The 23,250-nt window shown below is 28.9% G+C and overlaps 4 protein-coding genes across 4 annotated transcripts; 1 reads left to right on the top strand and 3 right to left on the bottom strand.

The window, feature by feature from the left end:
- Positions 1-2,175: 2,175 nt before the first annotated feature.
- Positions 2,176-6,234, top strand: LOC110725693 (transcription factor SPEECHLESS-like). The gene is made up of 3 exons (XM_021905174.1): positions 2,176-3,360; positions 4,141-4,671; positions 5,594-6,234. Exons 1-3 carry the CDS (start codon positions 2,923-2,925, stop codon positions 5,681-5,683), a joined length of 1,059 nt encoding a protein of 352 aa, XP_021760866.1. The 5' UTR covers positions 2,176-2,922; the 3' UTR covers positions 5,684-6,234.
- A 5,954-nt stretch (positions 6,235-12,188) lies between these two features.
- Positions 12,189-12,919, bottom strand: LOC110726542 (probable WRKY transcription factor 53). The gene has a single exon (XM_021906024.1). It carries the CDS (start codon positions 12,768-12,770, stop codon positions 12,189-12,191), a length of 582 nt encoding a protein of 193 aa, XP_021761716.1. The 5' UTR covers positions 12,771-12,919.
- A 1,829-nt stretch (positions 12,920-14,748) lies between these two features.
- LOC110725684 lies at positions 14,749-15,880 on the bottom strand. The gene has a single exon (XM_021905165.1). It carries the CDS (start codon positions 15,252-15,254, stop codon positions 14,892-14,894), a length of 363 nt encoding a protein of 120 aa, XP_021760857.1. The 5' UTR covers positions 15,255-15,880; the 3' UTR covers positions 14,749-14,891.
- A 3,137-nt stretch (positions 15,881-19,017) lies between these two features.
- Positions 19,018-22,359, bottom strand: LOC110725677 (probable WRKY transcription factor 53). The gene is made up of 3 exons (XM_021905152.1): positions 21,594-22,359; positions 21,042-21,170; positions 19,018-20,191 (listed from the first exon to the last, which is right to left on the bottom strand). Exons 1-3 carry the CDS (start codon positions 21,923-21,925, stop codon positions 19,513-19,515), a joined length of 1,140 nt encoding a protein of 379 aa, XP_021760844.1. The 5' UTR covers positions 21,926-22,359; the 3' UTR covers positions 19,018-19,512.
- Between the last annotated feature and the right edge of the window lie 891 nt (positions 22,360-23,250).

The following is a 23,250-nucleotide window of genomic DNA, read 5'->3' as shown; positions in this document are numbered from 1 at the left end:
TCAGCAGGTCGGATTCGGGTTAGATTTCGGGTTAATTTTGGGTTATGCTTACAAACTATAAAAAATAGTGTAAAACTTAATATTATTACGAAATATGAAATTTGGATCAAATCGGGTCGAATTCGGATTGTTCGGGTTTGGTTCGGGTCGAGTTCGGATTTCTTTCAGTAACTTCGAGTCGTGTTATCGGGTCAGGTCAGGATTTGCCGGTCCTACCCAATATATTATATGTAGAGAGAGTGTGTGTGTGTCATAATTCTCATAGATACAAGACAATAAATTAGAAGCAGTGTCATCATGGTTAGAATCTAAAAAAAACATGCGTCTTCAATATTTAAGTTACTTATTTCGAGGATATTGCCGAAATAAATTACATAATTAATAACATAATACTAAAATAGATATCAGGAATGACACATGTCACTTCCTGGTGCTGTATTTTTCCTCCAAAACTATTTTCTCCTTTTTTTTAACTTTTTATTGTAAATATACTTTATATATATTCATCAAATCATTTGAGTGTGATTCACTTTCCTAATAAAAATGTATATATTTGTGATTCACATATTTTTCATATCTGTTATTATTATTATTATTATTATTCAATCTATAACGTAATATTAAAACAGATACTAGGAATAAATCGACTCTAGAAATAACACTTGTCACAATTTGGTACTGTTTTTTCCTCTAAGTTTTTTTTCCATGGTGACATCAACAACTTATTGTAAAATATACTAAAAATATTCACCAAATCATTCACTTACTTAAACAAAATATATATTTGTGATTCACATATTTTCCATAAAATACTATTCTAACGTCTATTACTTTGTATATATTATTTCCTAATCCTTATGCAGTATTTTATTCCTTCAAATCTTCAATATATTATATATGCAGCAATTTTGTAACAAAAAAATAAATAAATTATGCATTTTAGAAATAATTGATTCATACTTGATTATTACTATTACTATTATTCCCTAAGCCTTCTTTTGTTATTCATATATTCTCTATTTAGAAATTTCAAAATGTTTTAATTTCTTATTAAAAACAGCTTCCTAATAGCATAATTTTGTTTTTACAATATCAATCTTATTTGATTTATTTTTAATTTTTAGTTATTTATGTATATCAAAAGCACGACAAATTAGACATGTTTTCCACTATCCTAAATTGTATCAAATACACTGTAGTAATTATTTATGTTACAATCCCATAATATTTAATATACAATTTTAAAATACTTAATTATTTAGTTAATAAAAAGAAAAACGATATTAATTTATCATTTAAATTTTAAACTTATTTGTCTAATTACTCTGTTGTCATTATATTTCATGTTTCATTTCATTATTTACATAAAAAAAAAAAAAAAAAATACTATGATTATATATTTTGTCCACATGCATTATACAAAATATTTTACTTTTGTTTTTAAAAATTTTGTATTTATACCATGTATGACACGGAACGTAATCTAGTTTGAACAATAGTTAAGTATTTACTCCATATCCATTTTGTTTGTAAATTTAAGCAGTCTAGGATTTATTACGTAATTAAAAAGTTACTGAAGTGGAAGCATTAGAGTTAGTTCCCCAAAAAGACTGCATGTGGTAGATAAGCTGACAACAGGCAATGCAAAAACATTCAAAAATAAAGGCCGACCGTTGAAATAATGATTGATTCATTGTAGCCCCTTTTTAAACAAAATCTTGTCACATTTATGGTCTGCTTCCACCTTCTCTTCATGGGACACTCTTTTTCTCTCTTTACCTCTTTATCTACAATTCTATACAAATCATTCAAATTTTTTTCCAAATATGACTAAAACATACATCTTACATGTAAAATTGACAAGTTTTCCATTTACATATTAACCACAATGTAACTCCAAAGATATCTGAAGTCGAGATTGAAAAATTATGTCGAAAGTTTTCATATGTTCTTATGTTGGTATATATATATATATGTACTCCGTAGCTAGGTACGAGGATGAACATGTTTACACTAAAATATTTGAATTGAAATTTCCACTTAACGATATAATTGGGCTACTCTGATCCTCGATCTTGCAATAGGATTATTAGAGAATATATTCTCACTTTAGCTTTGCTTGTAGGAATCACTCATGTATCCATTCGTAATAATATGATCAATTATATTGTTATGGTTCATGCATGAAACACAATCTATATCCTTTAATTTGGTGAAAGAGAACTTAGCTTAATCATACCAATTTTTAAGGAGTCATGCATGACACAGTTTTATTGTAAATTCGATTATTATGCTCTTTCAAAATATGTTTCATCAAAAAATTAAATAAAAATAATCTTTAAAAAATAGATACCCTAATTAAGTCTATTACACGTTTTTCATTTGTTTTATACTTCTATAGCAATAGTGATTAGTGAAACTGATTTGTATCCTAATCTTGTCAACTTCGATAATGATTTTCGAACATTTTCATTAAAATTTTGAAAACTTCCTTAATCAATGTAGCACATATAGTAGCTTACCAGTCTAATAGTAAAATGGAAAAAATTACTCCATATACAGCTTCAATTATTATTACTCCTATAACATGAATTTTTTTCCCCAATAATATTACATTTTAGGATGTTATAAATATCCATACAACTTGTACCTCCAAAAAAACAAAAAAAAAAGTCCACCCCTCTAATTTAAAAAGCCTATATTAAAAATAAAATTGAATAATAAAATCGTGTGGACCCGAAGATGTCCTGAAAGCCATTACTACTAATAGCATCTCTTCTCTTTCTTCCCCCATTTGTAAGAGTACACATGTTTTCTCTCATTTCATCTTCTTTACTATAACCCTTTTCTCACTTCTCTACGTTTTTTTTTCCTAGGAAAGAAAACAAAGCAAAAAAAACAAAAACCCTAGGAAAAAAAATAATGGGTGATAGCATTTCAAGTTTCTTTGATGATCAAGATTTGTGTGATCCTACTTTTTCAGGGCTTCCGGCCTCACCGGAGGACCTCTTTAGCATCTTTGATGCCTTAGAGGGTTTAAAAGAGGCGGCGATAACAGGTTCCGGTTCTGGTTCTGGTAGTGTAGATGAAGATACAACAAAAGGAGGTTTTATGATGTCGTTCCAAGACTTGTCTGAGACTGAGCTTGATGCTCTTGAAGCCGAGTTAGGTGACAATGAACAGCCCAAAAGTAAGAGAGCTAAGATTGTAGCTTTAGAGGAGACTGAAACGGTAGGACAAGTAGGAGGTGAAGATGGAAGTAAGATATCTCATATAACTGTGGAAAGGAATCGTAGGAAGCAAATGAATGAGCATCTTTCTGTCTTGCGTTCCCTCATGCCTTGTTTCTATGTCAAGAGAGTAAGTTAAATTATTTAAGCTTTTTACGTTTTATTTTATTTGTTAGCTAGGGATAAGACTACATACATCTCGAGTCTTCCTGATTGAGAGTTACTTGGAAATTTGTAGAGTTGCTTGACGATAGTTCTAGTAACTAACATTGATCGCATATTGATGTGTTTTCCTTTTGTTGTGTTACCTTTATCCAAATTTAGTTGTTACAATACTAGTTTAAATACAATATAATCAGGGAGTAATTTTCGGTCATCATTTTTACCTGGTGTCTTTACTTGCTGACTAACAAAAAATTCAGCTACTCGTAGTAATAATTAGATCCCTTTTAAACATTTAGGACCATCCATAGTGCATGTAAAGAAGTACTCCATATTTAAACTTGCTCTTTTTGTCATGTTGTACCATTAGTTTTTACACATTATTCTAATGGAAAATAAAATTGTAAGGATGTAATCTTTCTCTATAAAAAAATACTTTTGGCTTCTGTCTTATGACACTCTATAGTAGTAATCCAACTAATGTACATTTAATTTATGTTTGGTACGTCTCTAGCTCAAACTCAACCAATATGAGGTACATGGTGGGACACATACCTTATTTCTAGGTTTGGAAATACATGTACTCCTAAAGCTTAGATTTTTCCACTAAAAAAGCATTAAAAATGTTAATTTATGTACTATTTATTTTTTTGGTGTTGATAGAGTCATAAAGACAATGATGTAGACATAGATGAATGTTTCTATCTAATTATATTAACCTGAATTAATATTTTCCTGATTTAACTAGGGCGATCAAGCATCGATAATAGGCGGAGTAGTGGACTACATAACCGAATTACAACAACTTCTTCAAGCACTTGAAGCCAAGAAACAAAGAAAGGTTTACAATGAAGTACTTAGTCCTAGAGTTGTTTCAAGTCCAAGACCTTCACCTCAAGTACTTAGCCCTAGAAAACCACCATTAAGCCCTAGAATTAACCTACCAATTAGTCCAAGAACCCCTCAACCAGGAAGCCCTTATAGACCAAGAATGAATATTTCTTCAGCAATGGGTAGTCCTATCGACCTTTCGCCCTCATCTTCAAGCTCTTCCATTAACGATTGTTTTCCTAATGAGCTCGTAGCAAACTCGAGATCTCCAATGGCTGTGGTAGAAGTAAAGTTCTCCGGGCCAAATCTTCTCCTTAAGACAGTTTCGCCTCGAATCCCAGGACAAGTTGTGAAGATTATTTCGACCCTTGAAGATCTCTCCTTTGAGATTCTTCATATCAACATTATCACCGTTGAAGACACTATGCTCAACTCGTTTACTATCAAGGTAAAACTCCTTTTTTTTACTTTTTTAATTGCATGCTATACATTGCATTTTTCTATACAATATATAGAAATTTAATAGACTAACCAAATATGAAATTAGCCACTATTTCATAGGATTTGTTAACTTTTCTACCAATTCTACCCATAAAGTCTCTTTTTTTTTTTTTTTTTTTTTTTTTAACTTTCTCTTCCATATTATCCCTAGATATAATTATAAACCAAATGTGTTTGAACTAGTCTTGGTCACTATAAGTATATAGATTCACATGCTCATTTGCAATTCAAAAGGTTTAATTTGCACCCTAGTGCATAATATTTTAAGTCTATATTTATATTGAGAATTCACCATACAAGAAAAGGTAAAAATATGTTAGAGTATTTACATATAATGATTCTATCCATTTTATCATTGGTATATAAAGATTCAGATGAGAAAGTGATACAAACAAATTAAATTTGATGCAGTTAAGTGATTTCATCGATCTAACATAGAATTATGAATTTATCTTAAAGGTCACATTCCAAAACTTTATCCGAATAAACTAGCGGACATTTCACATAAGTTACCTTTACCCATTAAGGTGTTAAATCATGAAAGTTGACCTACACATTGCATTGAACTTTGATACACTATTGTCATTTTTCTTCCTGCTCACAAAGTACTCCTTTCTCTGCCATCTCCTACACAACATTTTCATATATATTTTATTTATATTTTCTTGAGGATTATTTTTGCATTGTTTTCAATAATAATAATAATAATAATAATAATAATAATAATAATAATAATAATAATAATAATAATAATAATAATAATAATAATAATAATAATAAAAATGGATCTGCTGATGAAAATCTTAAATGTTACTTGCAATAATATTACAACTGAGTGAGTGCATGTGTGCCTTTTCTTCTTTTTGCAGATTGGAATTGAATGCCAACTCAGTGCTGAAGAACTTGCTCACCAAATCCAACAAACATTCTGCTCTACTCCACTCATTAATTTTAATTAAATTTAAAACCTTCCTATTTAAATTAATTAAAATTACCAATATTCTCTATGAATTTCCACCCTAATTAACTGTACTCAAGAAAAAAAAAAAAATCCAATTACATACTGTAATAATTAATAATTATGAGGGAAGGAATTGCATTTACTGCCATATATTTTACTGATCATGTAACTGTATTTTTATTTTTAATTTTAGTTTTAGTTTTTTTAATTCTCTTTTTGGGGTACAAATTGTAACTTTTTTTTTCCATGATTGTTTGTTCTCATTTGTGTAACCCTTTTTTTTTTTTTTTTTTTTTTGAACGGCGTGTAAATTTATTTTTTTTAACCTTTGTAATTTTAGACTTTTAGCTATGGTACAGATACCATGTTTCTATAGTTTTGATCTTCAGCAATGAACTTTATCTATTTCTTGGTACATTTTCCGATATCTCTGTATATTTATTTTAATACTACTTCATACGAGTATTAGATTAGAGTTTAATTTATGTTTCCAATAGAGAAATGTGCAATAATACATCGATAAGTTAATTTTCCTAAGGTACCGAACAAAGTTTGTACCTCGAAAGAGTCTGAAAATTCTACAATGTCATTCTTTAAGAATGACACCACAATTTGTTGATGTGGCAAAATGTGATTGGTCTAAATTTAGTATTTTTATTTTCATTTTGAATTATTTTTAATATTCATAATGTACTAAAATTGTATTTTTTTTAATATTCTTTTTAATACATGTATTTTTTTTTAGAAATACATAATAATTATGAAATCTATTTTTTGTAATATTAATTAATTTTCGAATTTATAATTATAATTAAAAATCACAAAATTAAAATCGTTCAATATTGTTCATATTGTTTAACAATCATTCATCATTGTTCATTAATGTTCATCAATCATGTCATAGATTAGCCTCCTACTCCCAAAATCAATGTTAGTTGTTGATGAATTCGCAAATCCGGACTAAAATTGGGATAAAAATTCGAAAACAAATTGTGTTTTTTGCAGTTTTTGATTTTAGGTTTTCGTTCATAAAAAAATCTCAACAACAATCTCATTTATAAGTATTTGCCAAAGGACGAATTCCGCTTTGAATGGTTCGAAAATATGATTTTTGTAGACTCAAATTGTGTAATTTTGTCAAAGAACAAGGAGTATCAAGTTTGTATGTAAAAGATGAAGTGGTAGCATTTTTTTACCTACCGCAACCCCTGTTTAATCGATAAATGTAATTAAGTTTTCTCAAACTTGTTTGTGGGTTAGGTAATGACTTAAACTATGTTTGGTCATTACACAGAAAAACAGTGTTTTTTATATTCTGGTATTAACCTTATTATATTATGGATGTGACAAAATATTAAATTATGAATACTTTCTCACACTATGCTATAATATATACTTATATATTGTTAGAAAATTAAATACTCCATATGTTTCATAATAATCGCAACAGTGGGATTGGCTAAAAGTTTTTGGAAAATTATAGGGTTGTGACGACCAGAAGGAGAATTGTTTGGTATAAAGTATGGTTACTAGGGATATATTTAATTGTTAGTAGGTGAAAGAAATGTAGTAATAAAAAGAGTGTAAGTGGGGTTGATAGAAATAGAAAGTAATTGTAGGTCATTACAAAATGATGAAATATTATTAAACGGATGAAAACGAAAAGTTTTGCTAGTATTATGAAACGATGGGAGTAATGGTCAAACTTTAATGCTTGTTCAATTCATAGAGGTGTACATGAACTAAGCCGAGTATTATGTTCATGTTCATTTAACTTAGGCGAGTCCATGCACGATCTGAGATTTCATATGAGAACATGAACAAACCTTCAACCGAGCTTGAACCTGGGTAGGTTAATGATCGGCTCTGTTCATTTACACCTGTACTTGTTCAATAAATAATATTATAGATCACATATATTAATCAACATTAGCCCTATCCGATTCAACTCCAACCCAACTCCAATGGGAAACTAATTTTCAAATTAGATTTGTATGTAACATACGCTTTTTTAACTAGTTACATAGTAGTTTGATATTTTTTTTTTTTTTTGAAAGATGATGATTGAAATTAGTTTCATAGATACAAATTTTAAAAAATAAGGTATTTCAAAATATTAACCTTTAATAGTAATGGTAAAAACCTACGGCTAAACAACCATAGAGCTACACCAACTGCAAACAAATTGTCAATTCATCATTTTGTACTCCAACCCAACTCCAATGGCAAACTAATTTTCGAATTAGATTTGTATATAACATACGCTTTTTTAACTAGTTACATACTAGTTTGATATATTTTTTTTTTTTTTGAAAGATGATCATTGAAATTAGTTTCATAGATACAAATTTTAAAAAATAAGGTATTTCAAAATATTAACCTTTAATAGTAATGGTAAAAACCTACGGCTAAACAACCGTAGAGCTACACCAACTGCAAACAAATTGTCAATTCATCATTTTGTACTCCAACCCAACTCCAATGGCAAACTAATTTTCGAATTAGATTTGTATATAACATACGCTTTTTTAACTAGTTACATACTAGTTTGATATATTTTTTTTTTTTGAAAGATGATCATTGAAATTAGTTTCATAGATACAAATTTTAAAAAATAAGGTATTTTGATATTTCAAAATATTAACCTTTGATAGTAATGGTAAAAACCTACGGCTAAACAACCGTAGAGCTACACCAACTGCAAACAAATTGTCAAATCATCATTTTGTACCATTACCTAAATTTTTTTTTAAGTAAAATGAACTTCAATTCATTAGCTATAAAGACAATAAAGTATTATTTTGAATTCAAAAAATCATAATTTAGTTTTACATATAAAGGTAATAACCTTTACCACTGTAGGTCATAACCTAAGTATATAGTATTACATGAAATTGAAAACTTTAATGCAGTTTTTGATTTTTTTTTTTTTTTTAATAACCCCCTCATTAAAATTTGTTCTAAAAACAAATCCCTTCATTTTCGTTTTTTTTTAAGAAATCCCTTTGACAAATTTGAAATTTAAAGCGGTATTTTAATTAAAAAAATTTAAGCGGTTTTTGAATTGAAGCCCTCATTGAATTTGTAACTGTTTATTTGATTTGTATACAAAAATAACTTTATTATAAATTATATATATATATATGTAGGCATAATTATGTAAACAAAAATATAAATATATGATGTATATAAAAATGGCAAAAAACGTGTTCCTTAACGATAATAAAAAAAATGGGTCCTAAAATTATGGATGTAGATGTATACGACATGTAATTTAAGGAAGTTATCATTGTCTAATATATATATAAAAAGATGGTTCCTAAAATTATGCTTAAATTTTTTTTTTTTTTTTATTTTTTTTTATTCTCTTAAATGTCATTAAGGAATTTTTTTGAGAGAGAATATTTCTCTATAAAATTGCTAAAAAAAAAGGGGCAAATGTTAATATAAATATGTCAGTTAACAAAAAATTAGGTAAATGCTACTGCTTTTTTTTTTAAAATAAAAAAATAAAATTGAAACCATTAAACTATAAAGATCAATTATAATCTTTCAACATTAAATTTTTCGGTCAAACCTTCACTATTCGTAACAATATACCTAGATATTTGATATCATATATATAAAAAAGCTATATTTGTATACAAATCATATAAACAGCTAATTAGAATATACCAAAATTATAGGAACTAATTAATTTTTTATGCCCAAGATTTCAAAAATATTTTGTATAAAAATCATATAAACAGCTAATTAGAATATACCAAAATTATACTTCGTAGGAACTAATTAATTTATATGCCCAAGATTTCAAAAATATTTTTTCCAAATATAATAAGATAATAATCCCATAAATCCTTTTTTTTTGTTATATGATTAGCGTAAAATTGTGATTTCCACTAAAAATAAAAACACTATTGTTAGGTAATTCATATGTGCCTTGAGCACAAGCAGATTCCAATTATAACATAAAACTTAATTTTTTAAGTAATGACCCAAACTAATACTGATGGATGCCTTATACACAAGCAGATTCCAACTACAAATTAAAACTAAATTTTTTAGGTTATGACCTAACTAAATATAGGTAATTTACCTAACCACAAACAGATTACAGTAATCGCAGACCTCAATTATGGATCAAACAGGTTTGCGAAAAAAAATATTTCAAACTCTAAATCGCAGAGCACACCCTGATTATCCATTGACCCGTTAAAAAAATTGAAAGATCTGTGTTTTAGATAATCATAATATACGCTTCTAAGACTATTTTCATCCTCAAAACCATCAAACAACTTGATTTTTACATAAATCAATATTATCAATAATCGAACCCTAAAACGAAATTTGTATACAAATCATGGAAGCAGATTCGAAAACCAATGCAATCAATCCGATCTTTGGACGGAATTTTGGTCGGAATTTTGGTCTAAAGTTCGAATAGATTATACAAGATTTTTGGGGCGGTTAATTAAGATCATGATTGAAGAACAATGATGAATTTTTTTTTTCTAAATTTTAATTTTCGAAAATGATTTAAAAAAGATAAACATAAATTCAAAAAAACTATAATTATGTATTCTCTAAAAAAATACATGTATTTACAATTATATATACATGTGTTGTACATTTAGGATTTTAAAAATAAATCAAAAAATGACCAATCATAACACGACACATCATCATGTTATGGTGTCATTTTTTGAAAAATGACACAGTAGGCCTCCCTCGAAAGAGTCTCAACCATCTGAAATATCAACACTTCAACATCACCACCATAAATATTATGTACCTCTAAAACCATACTTATATGATACAAGAAAATATGTGTTATGAGAGGATTGTTGAGTTCATATGTATCAAAACACATTAATTGTAAGTTCCAACTTAAGTCTCATTATCATTGTATATACTATTAAATCAATCAAAGAGACACGTACTACTCTTAAATAAAAGTCAACGTGCGTTAGTCTAAAACTTATAATATGGACTTATAATGTTAGTTAATTTTGTGAGTACAACCAATAATGTGAATTCGAAGTTTTTCTTATGACTAGACTAGATATAGATACCGTCACAAATATCCAAAATACCTTTATATATATCAGCTTCTATCTTTACAATCATGTTGTATGTTCTATTTTGTAACTTTGTATTATTAGAAGAAAAAGGACAAAATCGAGGGAGGAAGGAAATAATGCGAAATAAGGTGGTCCAAAAAACTTTGATAAATAACAACATTATATTATATAGATATGAAAAAGGCTGCCTAACAATCAAGTAGCAATTGAGTTATATATATATCTGTCACTGCATTGACTTTGCCTCATTTAACAACGTACACTTTTATTTCTATTATCCTCGTAAAGTTCGATCATATTATTGCATGACATAAAATCTTTGTTACATTCGAGTATTTTCATGATTTTGCTTTACATTTTTAATGTGTACCTATGTAACATTATTGATGTAAGAGCAACTCAAGTCTTTAACATAATTGCTCAAATTGGACAATTTGATCACATTTCTCTGTTCCCATGTTGCCCTTCAAATTAGGCGATGTCCTTATTTATCTATGTTGATTGTTTGCTTCTTTTTTTTTTTTTTTTTTTTTTTTTTTTTTTTTTTTTTTACAAAATTTATGTTATAAACTACAGAGTATAAAAATTGATAAGCCATGTACTTTGTAGCACTCAGCATTATTGGTGGCATATCTAGACTTGAATATATACTAAAACAAAAAGAAAGAGTATATGACAAACTAATTTTGTATCTAACATTAGGGTAATTTTCTAATTGCCCCTCTTTTATCCGAACATAGTTAGCAACTTTCCATTATTGCTCTTAAATTTATGGAAAGGCACAGCTTATTTGCCTAATGCGTTGCTACACGTGTTTAATCAAAACATAACCAGAGAAGTTGATGAAATGATCCCAAAGACCCCAAAACTACTTCATACAGTAGTCAAATCTAATCAGATAGCCCAACTTTCATGTTTTTCTTCGGGCTAAGGCCCAAATTATTAATATCCAGGGAAATTGAACGAATTTGGGCCACTCAGCGCTTTGTAATGCCATCGAAGGGCCCATTTTGCTTTTTTATTTTGACCTCTTCCTATCTGAAAATCAATCCAAATCTTATATTTTAAGACAAATCCAACTATAACATTATTATTGAAATATTCATTATTTAGAAGATCTAATAGCTCAAAGTTTGAACGTTAAACATATTTCGCACAAAAAAATAAGGAATTGACATAAGAAAATAAGTAAGAAAAACCATATGAGATGAAAGAAGCACCATGGAACAATGATTGGCTACTATACCTTTCATATCAGAGACATCTGATCATGTTTTGGATAAAAACAAGTACAAACGCAAAACTGTTACACATTGAATGTGTTGCATATTATTTTTTTTTCTAAAATAATCTTACTAATTAGTTAAAAAAAAAAAATATCAATGCCTACTTGTAACTCGTGTATATGTATATAAATAAGAGTTACTGAATGTAATTTGGGTTGTCAATGAAAAAATCACGGTCAAATTCACCTTGATCAAATGAAAGGTGTGGTGCACTATCAGAATAATGAGTACCTGAAGAAGAAGATGGATGTGTAACTCCACGAACGAAAGCTCCTTGTGGATTATATACTGTCTCATTACGATGATTGAAGTCAATCATGTTCGCTTCACATGAAGGAGATTGGAACGTATTTGTAATTGTATTTGTAGGAAAACTAAGATTAATATAATTATTAGTGTTATAATTTGGCATTGTAGTGGGAATTTGATGAGTTTGTAGAGTACTACTACTAAAGGGTTTGATATCTTTTTCAAATATCAACATGGTATCCTTTGATTGTTGACAAGGAGGATACGCTATGATTTCGATGGACTCGGGTTTTTGTGTAGGGTTAGTGGGGAAGGAGGAAGAGGAAGCCTTAGAGCAGGTGTGCATACCGCGGTAAATGACTTGAAAGAAGGCAGGGTCATCTTCGGTTCTTTGAACTAGCTTTGTAGCAAAACATCCTTCAAGAGTTCTCTGATTACACCTAAAATATGCCCTGCGAACATCCAACATAATAGTACTTCTTATTAATTATAAGTACGTTTAGGAGATGACTCTAATGTAGTCTTATGACTTTTGACTACCACAATTTTTTAAATTGGATGGTTGAGGTTATTTATTTTTTTTATTTATTTTTAATTAGTAATTTTTATTAAAACTATTTTTTTAAAACTATTTTTATCTTCTGCAAATTATTTTTTAATATTTTTAAAATTCTGGAAATAAAAGTATATATATAAAATAATTAAAAAGTTATTTTTAATTAAAATTTCTAATTAAAAATAAATCAAAAAACAAATAATCTCAGCCGTTCATTTTAAGAAAATTGTGGTAGTAAAAAATCATAAGACTACATTAGAATTAGTGACGTTTAGGAAGAATTGCATACAACATTTTTTTTTTTTTTTTTTTTTGAGGAAGAATTGCATATAATACAAGTTATACAAAATATGTTCTCCTGTACTGTCATATTGTTAAGCTAGTGATGGTTAAAGTTTGTTGTATGTAACATTCTTAGGCTCTTTGCACGAATTATTTTCGTGCAGTATATAGCATATACTATATGTTAAACATGTATGTCACACAGTCTTCCGATTTGTTAAAAGTTGCATAACTATAGGCACGCAGGTATGACTTATGATGATACCATTACAACTTTCACTTTTCATTCGTGCAATATCAGGCCAAGTCGAGGACAACAAATTGTGTTAGGGGAGATCAAGAAAGATCGAGATCAGACTAATGGTTATACTAAACAACACAGGATTTATGATCTAACTAGGTTCCTTCATAGCTAGGTACGTCATCTATATGATTATGAAATGCAACCTCAAACAAAATTCGATCCCATTTTATATATACTAGGTAATTACCTTGGAAATTTGGCTCCAAGAATGTCCTTTTGTCCATATTTTCTCCAGTTAAACCCATCTTCAATCGGACCTTCAAGCCCGTTTTTCGTACAACCTTGCACTCTTTGTGTCACTTGTGGAACAACCCTTCTACAATATAAAAGCCTCAACTTGATCAATAAATTAAAATCAGACAAACACATTTTAGATGTTTATAAATTACATGAAACATTATCTTTTTGGGAAAATTTTATTATTTTTCCTGGAGAATGTGGACACAGGTGATACGCATGTTAAAAATCCAGTGTGTTTGCAACAAGAAATGGAATAATGCCATCTTCACAACTGACTCTTAGCTTAACCTGATACTAATCAAGGAATCAACCAACCACATTAAACAAAAGATACTGTACTAAATTTAATTATTTTGTTAATTATATTGCAGGAAGTGTAGCTAAGATATACTTTACTAAAAAAAAATAATGGAATAATGCCATCTTCACAACTGACTCTTAGATGGACGATGTTGTCCTACTTACAAATAATTAATTTTTAATATTTCGTATTTGATTTAGGAAAAAATATAGAGTCATTAACATGAAAATCTTTTTTTTTCTTTTTTTTTTTTGGGTAAATTTCATCAAGAATCAACTTTGTTTGGTTCCTAATCTATAAAATTAATTCAAGGAAATATCAAAATGGAGAGGAATTGAACGTACAGAGTGAAGGGGAGAAAAAGGAAAGTTAAACATGTACTCGTAAAGTTGTAAGTATATGTAGCAAATCAAAATGTTGAAATAACTAAACTCATTTCTTTACTAGGAAAATTTTGAAAATTTGTTAATATTGTCCTCTAACGTCTCTACTAAAGGAAAATAGATTTGATGATTGATTACAAATTTCTAGGAAAAAAATCCTTCAATTCCAATTAATCACTATTTAACCTACCAATGCAAAAATTGAACAATGAAGCAAAGCATGATGTAAAATATTAATCTAATTATTTGGTTAAATCTAATGCTTAACCACTATAACCCCACCCATACCCACCTATATATCCCACAGCCCAAAAATAAAAAAAATTGTCATGTTTCTTATTTTCATTCAATAATTATAATAAATCTAAGGTTTTGTTTTTTTTTTTTTTTTTTTTTTTTTTTTTTTTTTGTGGTGAGGAGAAAATAAATTTAGCTATATGTGTAATAAATAAAATAAAATCCTAGTATAGATCAGATTATAACATATATTTTTTTTTAAAAAAAAAAAAAAAAAAAAAATTGCATTACCTCAATTTTTTGGGATCATTTTTAAGGTCAGATGGATGTTTGAAATCAGCATTATTTTCAGAGTCTTGACTTTTAGGGCTTCCACTGAAAGAATAAGGAGAATCAGTTGTAGTTTGTTGAAACAACTTAGACTTAGATTGGTTGTTGCTTGGATCATATTGCAAGATCTGTAATGACCTCTCAAACTTGGCTAATATCTTTTGAGCAATCAATCCGTACGCATCGTTGTCGTCGTTGCTAGAGGATGACCGTGGTTGTTCATTGTTGAGAATCATCAGCAACAGCTGCTTGGTAAGATCTCTCCCTTCAACAAGCTCATTCACTAATTCACCCTTTTCTGAATATTCATTTTTCTCCATTTAGTAGGTTGTGTTTATGTACGTTTCTTGCCCAAAATAGCTTATTATACTTTAATACTAATGAAGTATTAGAACTTTGCTAGAGCAAGAAAGATGATATGGAGTAATAATTAGAAGTAGAAAAAAAAAATTGACATAAATATTACTCGTAAAATTTGGGAACTTACAAGTTTAGAGATTATATGTAATTTCAATTAGAGAGTATTACTACGACCTTGATTTGCAATAATAACTCTGATTGGTCCATCTTTTCTCTTTATATAATATGTAATTTTTATTAGAGAGGAAAACTATAACCTTGATTAGCCAAAAAAAAAAAAAAATCTCCGTTGACCCAATTTTTCCCACGTTAAAATATGTAATTTTTATTTGTTTAAGAGAAAGAGATTATCGGAGGATCTTGATTGGGGACGAAAACTTTACAAAGCCTAGCAAATGCAAGTGGGATAGACTTCAGAAAAATGGGTTTGATACCACCATATTATGAGAATTATAAAATTTTATTACTGCCATTAAAAAAAATTAGATAGACGTGGGCTATTAATTAAGCTAGTTTCTCACTTAGTGGCATAAAAGAGAGACAAAGAAGAGGAAGGTGGTATGGCATGTATTTGAGTAATTTGACTACTGACCAACAGACATTTAAGAGCGTACTTTGATCAATAAAACTTCAAATACTCATTTTGTTTAATTTTAGTTGTCATATTTAGGAATAAAAAAAAAAAAAGGAACGTCTATACTACCTTCATTTCGTAATATATAATTATAGCAATTTGACTTTTACACTATTGATATACTTACTTTGACTACATTTTTACCAAATATATAAATAATATATGCTTCCATATACATAAAATATTTTTGGTTTAGTCTTTATTTATGGTTTCATTATATCAACCTTTTATTTATACTTCTTAATAATGTATACTCCGTATTTATAATTATTACCTTTTATACTTCTTATAAATACATAATTATAATTGCTAATGGTAAAAACTCAAAATTGTGCATTGGTATATATGCTAGTCAAAGTGTTGCGATTATTATGAAACGGAAGAGGTATATAAGAAATGTCCATGTAAATTTATTAAATGCTTCTTATATTTATAAACTTATTATTGATTTGTTAGCTTTAAAAAAGAAGAACTTATTAATTTGTTATATAAACTTTTCTTACTCCCATATAATTTGATTATTTATATACGTATAAACTATTTTTATCCTTACCGAAAAAAATATAAACTATTTTTATTTGATTTGATATAAAAAATTTATTCAAATTTTTTAATAAAAAAATTGATAGGGTGTTTTAAGCATTATTAACATATATTGCTCATGATTGTACATATCTTTTTAAATTTTTTTTATGTCATGAGTAAGATGGTGAATGGTGCCGGTATCAAGGAGCCAAGATGTGGGAGGTGCAACCCTCCTAGTTGCGACAGTGTATACTTGGGGTGTTAGTAGTGATCGGTGATTGAGAGGAGGGATGGTGGGCATGGCTATGGGGGAATACTGTTGAAATGGGGCAGTTGTGCAATAATGTACGTATGACCAAGGATATGACACCATTGACATTTACCTCGATTTGTTCTTTTGTAACTATTTGCAAATTGGCTACGGGTTTAGATCTTTCCCTGCTTAGAAACATGAGAGAATGAAGAATGTTATATTATTCACAAGTAGTCAAGTAGATATGAGTTCATATAATGTAAACATTGATTACAAAGACGGCTAACTATAATAAATTAATAAATAAAATAAAATCCTAACCAAGATAAATTATATACATAGAGGTAGAGTACTAGTTCATCTATTCTATACCTAAATAACAAAACAAAACATGATCTTACCAAAGGGATTATACATAGGTTGTAATTAAGGAGATGATATCAACTATTATAGTATTATGGATATAATATTAAGAAGGATTCTTGGTAATATATATCTTCTATTATACATTGCAACTTAATATTTCATTATATATTGACTGGTGATATTATATCTCATATATAAACAACAAAACACGCAAACATGTAAATTTATTTCTTATATAACTAACATCTCAATTTTCTAAGCTTCTGGAAGGAGTAACTTCGCTAATTAGTCATTTATCTTTCATTTTATTTTTTTAATTTAATGAAACTTTATAATTCCTGCTGAATTTAGGTTGAATTTTTCCAATTAATTTAGGCATGTACTATATCTATTACAATCATTTGTTCGGTGTTTATATTGTAATCAATCACTTAATCTTTACACTTGTAATGAACATAAATGCACTTTAAAACATCACCAGATTATTTTTCTAGGAAGTCTCATCTACAAAATTTTCAATAGAACCCATGTTTGAGTTTTTGAAAGTAACCTTCGCGTTGGTTTCACAGTAACATAATCATTAACCTTGATGGTGTTAGTAGCAGTATGTATTTAGTTCTTCACAATCAAAGAAGCATCTCTCAACTCGATTTGGGTCAATTAATTTAGGTTGTTTAAAATTTATTTAGGTCAATAATTAGTTTAATTTCATGTTGAAGCGAAATTGATTCTGGTCACCTTGTGTATCGAGTCAACTTTTTTCGTTTAGTTTTATTTTCAATTCGGGGTATTATGGGTTGCATACATGAGCATTCAAATAAATGAAACGGTAATATACTGTAAGAACAAAAGGATATTGTGCAAAAAAGAAAATTAAATGATTAAGAATATATTCTTGTATGACTAAGCTAGAACAGTGGGATGGAGTAAATATTACTTGTAAATATTTGGAAACCATACATTAGAATAAATCTAGCTTGACCAAGTTGATAATGTTTTTCCAAATATATTGGCCTATATATAATATCGTGTATCCTTATAAATTAAATACAAGTGTGTAAATCCTAACAATAGGTTAATATTGTCTTCTTCCCATAATTTAGTGTCTATATTCTAACAATAGGTATAATTATTAATGGGTATTTGATATTATTTGAAATGTAAAAGAGTTACGAGCCAACCAGAATAATGTATTTACCCTGATATATACGGTACATATTACTTATACATACAATGATACAAGTGTTTAAATCTTGATAATGGGTTTGTCATCATGAGTTGTTCGAATTGAAATTCCATTACTTACATACGTGATACAAAATTTCAAACATATATACAAAATAATCCCAAAGCATGACCCGTTAAATTATTATAAAGAAATTTACTTCCCCTACATTTTAAAGATAATCACTAGAAGTAGTGCAATGTTTTCACATCTCAATTTCTATTAATCTTCCATCATTTGTTAATTTCAAATCCAAAGGACTAAGTAGAGCACTCAGTCTCGCTCGCTCCTATTAGCAATTGTAGTTGATATATGTGTACAACTAGCCATCATAGGAAGGCTAAAAGTGAAAATATTAAGTTAAATTAAATATTAATTACGCTAATTAATCAACGTGTGATTTTTGTTATAATAATAGGTAGTATTATTATTCCAAAAAAAATAAAAAATAAACAATAGGTAATACTTATTTACGATGTCAAATTATTAAAGTATTATATATGGACCAGCCTTGGTTTGTAGAAGATTCAACAAAATAACCCGGAGTGTATAAGATATTGAGTATATGGATAACTATAGCATACACAAAAATGTTGTAATAGATACATAATGAAATATCTCAAAATTATAAGTAATTTTCTTTTGTAAAGGCAAAGTAGTATCTCTAACTAACAATACAATAGTTGCATATTAACACAGCGTCAATATACATCAAAATTAAGACATATAATAGGTCAACAAATAGCCTTCGACTTCCAATTAATTTTTAATAATCATTATTGTGTTACAACTTACAAGAACTACATACCGAGCAAGAATACATAAATCATTTCTAATCAAATATTGAATTGAAAAATAAGGGGAAAAAAATAAATGTGGGCACATAAACAAAATTGTTAGAAATTAAATCATGAAACTGAAGGAAATAGGTAGACACATATACCAATACTACCGCCATCTAAACCTATTTGTCACGTTACTACTTCAAATTACACAATATAAAGACAATAAAAAACTTCTAGATGGAGGGAGTATCTAGTACGAAGTATCTAATTTTTCTTGAGGCCTTTCATTCACTCAACTAAACCTAGAAAACAAATGCATTCGATCTACTCCATCGCTACGTTACTCAAATTAAAAAGCGTACCTCGGCCTACTAATTGTTGTTTGTCGTCCATGGAAAAATGTATGTGCATAAACAAATACGAAGTTCTATTAATAATAATTTGGGTTTTCAAGATTGAAAACATCATCAAATTCACCTTGGTTATCAAATGAAAGCTCCGATGCAATCGTTGGGGAGTTAGCAGCCGAGGTAGATGATGGATAGACACCATTTTGTTGAATCAAAGCACCTTGTAATGGATGATCAACATCAATATTATTTTGATTGTTATGATCATTGAAGTTGTGGTTCAATAATAGACTTTGAGAAGATTGGTATGTTGTGTATGTACTTGAATTTGTAGGAAAATTTCCTTGACCAACAAAGTTATTATTAGTACCATGATGTAGCAATGGATTAGAGGATGAAGGGAAGGAAAAGGAAGGACATTTATTTTTTAGGTTGATAATATTATTATTATGAGTGGTAATAATAGGTTTGATGTCTTCAACATTATTATTGTCTCTTTTAAAATCCCATATGATTTTTTGTGGTTGTTGTTGAGTATGTGGATGTTGATGAGGAGTGTAGATTAGGGTTTCAATAGGTTCGGATTTGGGTGTAGGATTTTGAAGGTGGGAGGACGAGGAGGAGGAGGAAGCTGCCTGAGAACACGTGTGTTTACCCCGATAAGTGACATCAAAGAAGCTAGGATCATCATCACTTCTTTGCACTTGCTTTGTGGCCAAACACCCCTGGAAAACTCTATGAGTACACCTATAATATGCCCTGCAAATATCAAGATCATATAAATTATTATTGTATTAGATTAATTAATAAACACCTTTAGGTGGCATTTGGTAAGAACATTGGAAACGAAATGGAAAGGAAACATATAAGAGGGGGGAGGAATCATTTTACTCTATAGATTACCTTTTCATTTGTTTGGTTTAACCATGAAAAGGAATCACGTAATTTTAACTTCGTTTCTTTTGTTTGAGGAGGGACAGAGTAAATGTTACTTTAGGTTTTAGAGAGGTAAGAACAATTAAATTGACTAAAACCACATTTGTAAACCCAAACCTTCAATTCTAACTAAACAGTAACAGTAATGGTTTAATTAAATTTGTTTTCAACCAAAAAAAAACACATCATATATGTTCCGTTAATTTGAATCACATATACTATGTTCATTAATGGAATTGAAGTAAAGTATTGACTTGTTTAATTAGAATGCACGTTGAGTAGTTGATACAATAATTAGTATATATTAATCAACGTCTGCAATAATGATAACATATTAATCATGCAAACTTTATTATTATTGTACTTAAAAATGTCATTCAAAAATATATAAGTCATCACTGATAATTCATGGATAGGTATCAATTTATAATCTCTTTAAACAGCTGGAAGCATGCATGATTAGTGACTGGACTACTACAACCAGAGTTTGCTAACTACTGTTTATAATGAGTACGGATTATAAATATTGATATCTGTTATTTGAAGCTTCTGTTATGCTTTAATTTCCTTGATTTATGGACATTCATATGATGATAAGGATAAAATATGCAATAATATAGTATTAAATAAATAATTAAGTAATCTTAATTATTTACTGATTACATTTACTTACCTTGGAAAATTGGCTCCTAGAATGTCCTTTTGTCCATATTTTCTCCAATTATAACCATCTTCAATTGGTCCTTCAAGCCCACTGCTAGTAGAACCTTGCACTCTTTGTGTAATTCGAGGAGAAACCCTTCTGTAATACAAAGTTTATAACATAATTAATTCGATCATCAATTTAATTAAGCACGATAAATAAAATCGATTTGATGATAAAAATGGCACATATTGAGGTAGGGAGCTTCTTTATCACTAAAGTGTAATGTTTTTCAAAACTAAGACGTACAAATGATGAACATAGAAAACAAAAATTAATGTTCTTCATCATGATTCTCCCTATCCATCCACAAAAAGTAAACAACAATAATACAATAACAAACAGAAAGAATCAAATTTAAGAAAAGTTTGTAAATAAAGGTCTCGATATACACAACTTTATCCCTATATAGTCAAGGACTATAGGAAACCACAAAAAGTGAATCTTTCTTTAAACTAGATCTCTGTCGAAAATTATCTAGTTTAATCAGTCAAATTGAATCTTCACATGGTAGTTACATACCTCTTTTTGGAGTCATCTTTGTATTCAGCTGGATCTCTGAACTCTCCGTCAGAATCTAGGCTTTTAGGGCTTCCACTGAAGAAATTAGGGGAGTCATTTGTCGCAGTAGTTGTCAGCTGAAATTGAAACTGGTTCATTGGATCATATTGCAAGATCTGTAATGACCTTTCAAATTTGGCCAATATGTCTTTAGCCATCAATCCATATGCTTTATTGGAAGATGAGTGTGTCTCGTTGCCAAGACCCAACTGAAGTTCCCTAGTAAGATCTCTCCCTTCAACAAGCACATTCACCAAACTATTTGGACTCAAATCATTCACATTGCTCCCCATTCTTTTTCTTTATTTCTTACCAAAAATAAGCCCTATAAAACCAACATATATATGATTCAATCAATATATTTATATACCTCATATATTTTTCTTGCTAGCTAAAACTAAAACACAAAATACTAATTATTGTAAACTTATATATATAGCTTCAAAAATGGAAAGATAAGATCATTAAAAACAAATGAAAAAAAGGGACAACATGAGAGTCAACTACACAAGTTGCAAACTTATACTAGTAAATAAACACAAGTTGAGGATAATGATATGGATGAATCTTTCAATGGCGCCTAGCTAGCAAATGCAAGTTGTGCAATGGCTTTAGCTAGCTCTTCAACAATTGGGGGGGTCGTCGTGCCACCCTCTCGCGAGATCCCGGGATCGAATCTTAATTAAAGAAGCATGCTCATAACGTAAATAGCTAGATCGATCAAGAGAATGATAAAGAGAGAAAGAGCAAAGAGTGTGCAGTGTTACTCACCTTTGAATAATTAGCTAGCTAGCTAGTTAAGAAGACCAAGTATTTGAGAATATATGGCTTGTTCTACGGTCAAATGTGGCTCGTTTACATTTCTTCTGTGTGATTGTACGCGGTCTTGACTATTAACGTAAGATAAGGTCAAGAAAAGAGAAGAAAATGAAGGCAGCCAGCCAAATTTATGTGGACAATTATTAATATAACCATAGTTAATTAGTATTGTGCTTCTCAGATGATACAAATTATATAAATCGGCGACAAATTTTATATATCCGCGTTTGTTACTCCTAAGTTTTAGTTAGAAATTAAAAGAAAAGGAGAAATATTTATAGTAGCTAGATTGAATTTTTTTATTTAAGCTACCTCGAATTTGGTAATCTTGATTAACTATATGTACTAATTTTTTTTTTAAAAAAGACAAAGAAACTATATATACTAACTAATCATAGTATTATCATTAGTTACTAGTTCAAAAACTTATTAGTATAATTAGATTGTAAAGTGGTGTCGTCAGATGATGTCACGATGACATGGTCTAATCCCGCATTGACATGTGCCCTGATCTAATCTATTGGAGCTAGATGGCACCAAACATCAAAATTCATGTTACGGAGTAGTATTATACTATAGAGAGTTTAATTTGTATAGCTACTTAGTCATGTGAATTGCTTAAAATCTTTTATGATTGAATTTTTCATACGAAATTAGTCACTAGCATATATATTATAATTGACATAAATTTTTCACTAATTATATATTAATTTTGACTATGGTTTGTAAATCTTTTATGTTTGAATTTTTCATACAAAATTAGTCAAAAAAAAAAAAATTAGGTGATATTGTACAAAAT

The sequence above is a fragment of the Chenopodium quinoa genome, unplaced genomic scaffold (assembly GCF_001683475.1).
Source record: "Chenopodium quinoa cultivar QQ74 unplaced genomic scaffold, ASM168347v1, whole genome shotgun sequence".
In the NCBI taxonomy this organism is placed as follows: domain Eukaryota; kingdom Viridiplantae; phylum Streptophyta; class Magnoliopsida; order Caryophyllales; family Amaranthaceae; genus Chenopodium; species Chenopodium quinoa.
Note: the sequence above shows the minus strand (reverse complement) of the source record. Positions and strands in the feature narration are given on the sequence as shown.

Bases quoted from the DNA above. Each gene is read 5' to 3' on its own strand.
- LOC110725693 (XM_021905174.1), top strand. From the start codon at position 2,923: ATGGGTGATAGCATTTCAAGTTTCTTTGATGATCAAGATTTGTGTGAT. The intron at 3,361-4,140 runs GTAAGTTAAATT...TGATTTAACTAG, and splicing joins CTTGTTTCTATGTCAAGAGA to GGCGATCAAGCATCGATAAT. The intron at 4,672-5,593 runs GTAAAACTCCTT...TTCTTTTTGCAG, and splicing joins TCAACTCGTTTACTATCAAG to ATTGGAATTGAATGCCAACT.
- LOC110726542 (XM_021906024.1), bottom strand. From the start codon at position 12,770: ATGTTGGATGTTCGCAGGGCATATTTTAGGTGTAATCAGAGAACTCTT.
- LOC110725684 (XM_021905165.1), bottom strand. From the start codon at position 15,254: ATGGAGAAAAATGAATATTCAGAAAAGGGTGAATTAGTGAATGAGCTT.
- LOC110725677 (XM_021905152.1), bottom strand. From the start codon at position 21,925: ATGGGGAGCAATGTGAATGATTTGAGTCCAAATAGTTTGGTGAATGTG. The intron at 21,171-21,593 runs GTATGTAACTAC...TTTGTATTACAG, and splicing joins AAAGATGACTCCAAAAAGAG to AAGGGTTTCTCCTCGAATTA. The intron at 20,192-21,041 runs GTAAGTAAATGT...TGATATTTGCAG, and splicing joins CTAGGAGCCAATTTTCCAAG to GGCATATTATAGGTGTACTC.